The sequence below is a fragment of the Aplysia californica genome, unplaced genomic scaffold (assembly GCF_000002075.1).
Source record: "Aplysia californica isolate F4 #8 unplaced genomic scaffold, AplCal3.0 scaffold00556, whole genome shotgun sequence".
NCBI lineage: Eukaryota > Metazoa > Mollusca > Gastropoda > Aplysiida > Aplysiidae > Aplysia > Aplysia californica.
Window position 1 is genome coordinate 81,305 of NW_004797826.1, and position 5,148 is coordinate 86,452.

The 5,148-nt window shown below is 36.6% G+C and overlaps 1 protein-coding gene across 1 annotated transcript in view; it reads right to left on the reverse strand.

Moving 5' to 3' along the window:
- LOC101847898 overlaps window positions 1-5,148 on the reverse strand; it is a gene marked incomplete at its 5' end in the record, with an annotated part of 31,077 nt that continues 25,929 nt past the window's right edge. The window contains 1 exon segment of the mRNA XM_005106788.3: window positions 1-163. Coding sequence (XP_005106845.3) covers window positions 18-163 — 146 coding nt within the window. The 3' untranslated portion in view covers window positions 1-17.

Sequence of the window (5,148 nt, forward strand, 5' to 3'; positions counted from 1 at the left end):
CTCCTTGCTATTTTTATTCATTGATGGATGCTGCCTGGAAAAACGCATGTTCGTCTGTCTTCTGCCAGGACAAAGCCAGATGGACACGAGCACACGTAGGAGCCGTATGTGTTGGTGCAACTGTGTGTACAGTTGTGTTTGTCAGTGCGACATTCGTTCACGTCTGAGGGCAAGAAAAACCTGATAAGTTGTAAGTAAGTGTTTTACAGCGATCACAACTGCATAAGGTCATAAAAGTGCGGGACACACTAAACATTTTCAGTTTATGTAGGCCCTATATTACGGTATATTTGTTCCGCGTAATTTACAGATGAGCACAACCATGCTGCGCGTTTTAACGATCGTAGGATTGTATCATTCTTGTTTGCTCTTCTCATTTTCATATGTTAATTTTAAGTTTCATATTTTTTACACTTTTGAAAAAAAAAATAATAATAATTGAAAAAAAAAATATATATATAATATATATATATATATATATATATATATGTGTGTGTGTGTGTGTGTGTGTGTGTGTGTGTGTGTGTGTGTGTGTGTGTGTGTGTGTGTGTGTGTGTGTGTGTGTGTGTGTGTGTGTGTGTGTGTGTGTGTGAATATTCCTTGATGTGAGTAAAAGAATGAAGATGGAAGTGAATTTTTAAAAAATTATATAGAAAATATAGAATAAATTAAATGTACTTCGTGAACTTTGAGTTTGATATACCTGGCATTGCATCATTCTTGTGAGCTCTTCAGCTTCATTTTTAATTTTCATTTATTTTTTAAAATTTTTACACATTTGAAATATGTGTGAATGTTCCTTGATATGTGGGTAAAAGAATCGATGGCGAAGTGAATTTTTAAAAATTATTTCAAAAGTATAAAATATTAACGCAATCTTTAGATTGCCACGCAATTATACGATCGTTTGAACGCGAGGCATAATCTGATTGCGCCGATCTGTAAATAGCGCGGAACATATTCACCTCCCTCAAGTTCATGTTCACAGAGACGGGGCAAGACCTAAAATTTAAAATAAAGCCTAGTGGCAAAACAAGGAACCAATGCAATTCACATGAGAGCACTCCTCTGGATTGCTCCGGGACTCACATTTATATGGGCATAGAAGAATAGTGTTCTGATTACCACTGCTGGTGAACATCCTCTTATAGTAGATGTTTTACGGTGCCATAGACAGAGTAATAACCGTTATGTTACCAGCGAGATATTTAATGTACATGTATTGATAAAATATTTTTAAAGTGTTGGCTTCTTCTATTTTTTGTTTGAGGGTGCTTTACGCAATACAACATTGCAAATTTCAGGCAGCACAACGATCGTGCTCTACGGACGATCAACCTCGCGAGCAAGAGGCCCTACATAATGTTGGCTAGTAAGAAGTACACATGTAAAATATATATATTTAGCAATTGTCTCCCTTACACCTGAGCAAGAGATGGATTTATTTCCAAAAGTTAAAGTAACTTAAAGAATGTTGTTATTATATACAGCCTAGATACGTCATAACCTAGGCTATCTGAGTAACGTGTACTTTGTTGAGCTGTTCTCTAAAACATAGTGTGTGTATTTTTAAATATGAGAATGAAACCTGTAGAACTTTAAAATTGCTTGGAAGAAAGCGTATTTCAAAAGGCACTAGAAAGGAAAATAACTCATTACTTTAAATTAGGTATAAGTCTAAGGGAGGCAATTACTATTATTTTCTTGTTGCTAAAGTAATGACTACACTAACTGACCATAACTGTGTCTGTGTATACGGAAGCATCCCACAGTAAAATACATGCAATTTATTATCTGAAATAGCGCCAGATCAGGATAGAAATTTCAAATTTATTTGAGCAGATACTTTCAAAACTTGGAAATTTACTGCATAGAAAGACATAAGTAAAACGACTGTGAAATATAGCACATATAAAGAAATTGATAGATACTAGAGGTGTGCGAGTCCAGCATATTAAGATTCGGGTCCACACTCGAGTATCTGCTCTGGACTCGAGTTATTACTCGAGTAATTACTCGAGTCCCACGGCTCTTAAGACTCGAGTAATAACTCGAGTAATAGTATCCCGAAAGGGAATTTTAGTGGGTTTCAAAAAAAGTTTTGTTGAATATCGGACAGAAAATAGAGTGCCTTCCTAGGAGGGAGCTTGAGTAGGCTTATGGCAATTCTAGACACATGCTGTTTATACCGTATTTATTTTATTTTATCTTAGGAAGTGGCTATTCTCACCCCAGGTGAGAATAAAAATGTGATCGACCTCTCACCCCGGGTGAGACTTGCCAGCGTTGGCTATTCTCACCCGGTGTGAAACAAAACCGGTTTTTTCCTAATTTCTGAATACTTCCTATAGGGTAGGATGATTAAATAGACAAACCCCTTTTTAAAAAAATGATATTATAACACAAAAGTAAAATTAATTTGGCGGTCTACAAAGATGCTATGGCTATTTCACTTTTAGAATAGAGCCTAATCGGCATTTTGTTTTGCCCAGAAGTTCTCGCTATATCTAGGCTACTCCCCCCCCCCTCTCTCTCTCTCTCTCTCTCTCTCTCTCTCTCTCTCTCTCTCTCTCTCTCTCTCTCTCTCTCTCTCTCTCTCTCTCTCTCTCTCTCTCTCTCTCTCTCTCTTTCAATGCCCGCAGATAAAATTGCATGTTTTTAACACAAGAGAACTGGAACGTTTGTTTACACCACAGAATTCAATTTAAAAAAGTGTAGATCTAGAATTCTGTGGTTTACACTGGGTATCACGGTAAACGCACACAGGAAGAGAATAGCCAAAAGGCTCGCTCTCTCACCCCGGGTGAGTGAGAAGCTTACAACTGTATAACAACTAAGCTAGAATAGAGGTGGTCTTTATCTTATCTTTTCTTATTTTTTATTTTTTTTAAATAATTCTCTGTTACAACAGTAAGAATAAAATGTACACAGACTGTAAACCTCAGACAGTGCACTTCATAAAAAAAAGAATTTTGATTGGACATCGTGGGCTTTTAACAGTGGTTTGCTTTTTGCTTTTTTCTGGGGGGGGAGGTTCGTTTTTTACCTTTGGGGGAAGGGATTTTGTTGTTTTTGTTGTTTCTTTTCCTTCAGTTTAAAAAATTGCTTATTAGAATGTTTCTTTTATCTTTTTTTAACTTTAAAAAAACCCAAATTTTTCTCCTTTTTTCTGTTTTTTCCCCTACAGACTCGAGTCTGGACTCGAGTCCTTACTCGAGTCCCTACTCGAGTAATTTACTTGTGACTCGAGTCTGGACTCGCTGCATGTATTACTCGAGTACTCGAGTCTGGACTCGTTACTCGCACACCTCTACTCACAGCCGACCAGTACTTCGAACGTGCCCTTGTGGAGACGACTTCCATTTTTTTTTGTGTGTGTGTGTAGTAGTAGTAGTAGTAGTTGTAGTAGTGTGCTACTTGCTTTTCAAAGGGAAAAAAACAACATGTCACTGACTAGATAGAGTGTGTATGAAGAACTTGTGTGTCTTGTATTTGCATCATTTCGCAAACAGTTTGATAAAAAAACAACAACAATTAGATACCAAAATACGAAACAAAAAACAATTAGATACCACAAAAAAACCAGCAAAATAATAATCAGTTAAATAGATTAAATGATACAAGTGTGCCTATTTCGCCTCTAAAGCAAGTTCTTTGTCCAAATTAGCTTCCTTTTCTTTTCTGATAAAAAAATCTAAATAACTCGATCAAAACCAAATACATGTAGCAAAAGAGAGAAAAATGCTTTACAATATAATAATAATATAGCCTACTTTTACAATGAACATAATATTTTTAGTTTAAAAAGCCTGTCATTAGCCACATGATGGTCCTCGCGCTTCGTAAGGCATGTCAAACACCGTGCATTGCAGCAGCATATTATTTTAGCTCTCTCGCTGTACGATAAAAAAAAATGACGAACGGCGTGGCGTACGTCAGGTAGAATCTAGGTCACGAAGGGGCTAAATTGTGTGGATGAGGGCGTTTACAAAGCAAAAACTGAACTCTTTTGAAATGATGCAGTAATAATAATAATAATAATAGAATTCATTATAACTCTCTATCCAGCGCTTTACTCCAATCTCATGCATCATTGAATACAAGAGAAAATACTCTTCACAGAAACAAGGAAAACTAGTTCACCCATATAAAGAAGAACTTTCACAACCATACATTAATATAATATACAGAAATCTATACACGAAAGGACAGCAGTAAAAACTGAACATATATACGACTAACACACCATAACTAAGATAAATAAACAAATGAGTCTTGAGCATTCGCTTAAACATATCGAAATTTGTTATTACTCTAACATCCTGGGATCCAGAAAATAACTTACCGAAAGCTCTAAACAAAAATAATAGATTGTTTTCTTTCCAACAACGAAGTGACTATATTCGGGCTCGATTCCAATTAAACAAAAATTATATTCGGACTCTGAGTCGAGTCCAGCATGATGTCCTTTCCGACTTGCGACCCCTGTTCCTAAATATTTCCAGCAGTTATGAAACGTTTTTTTTACTATAATGATAACAATCGAGACGTGAGCTTTAATATCCAGTAACTAGATCTATCTAAACCCTGCCCTCATTAGTATGAACAGAACAACCAAGTAGAGTGGACCCACAGAATTCTACACGTGTAGAATTCTGTGAGTGGACCTTGCCGCGGGCAAAGTTAATTTAATTATGTTGACCAATGAGATTGCGCGTAGCGACCACGCACTCTCGGCTTGCTGGGGGAAGAGAAGTTGGGAAGAGGCCACGGCTGTCTATTTTGTGCGATATGATTTTAAAAAAAATTAATTACAGAAAAACTCACACAACAAAATGAAATTAAACATGTGGAAAGACTAAGAGTGGTGGAAATAATGATGATGCTGTAGTGGTGGTGGAAGTAATGATGATGCTGTAGTGGTGGTGGAAAGACCCTGAGTTGTCGGTTACCGTGTACACGTAGACACTGCCATTTGGCAACGAGAGTGTAGTCTTGACTTTTGACGCAATTACACAGTCCTAGTAGGTAATTCTAGTTCTAATTCTGGTTTTACGTAAAATCCCCCAATGACAGTTATATTATGTAACTTCCTTACTTTCATATAACTCATTTACAAGCCGAGTCCGAATAGAAAAGAACACTATT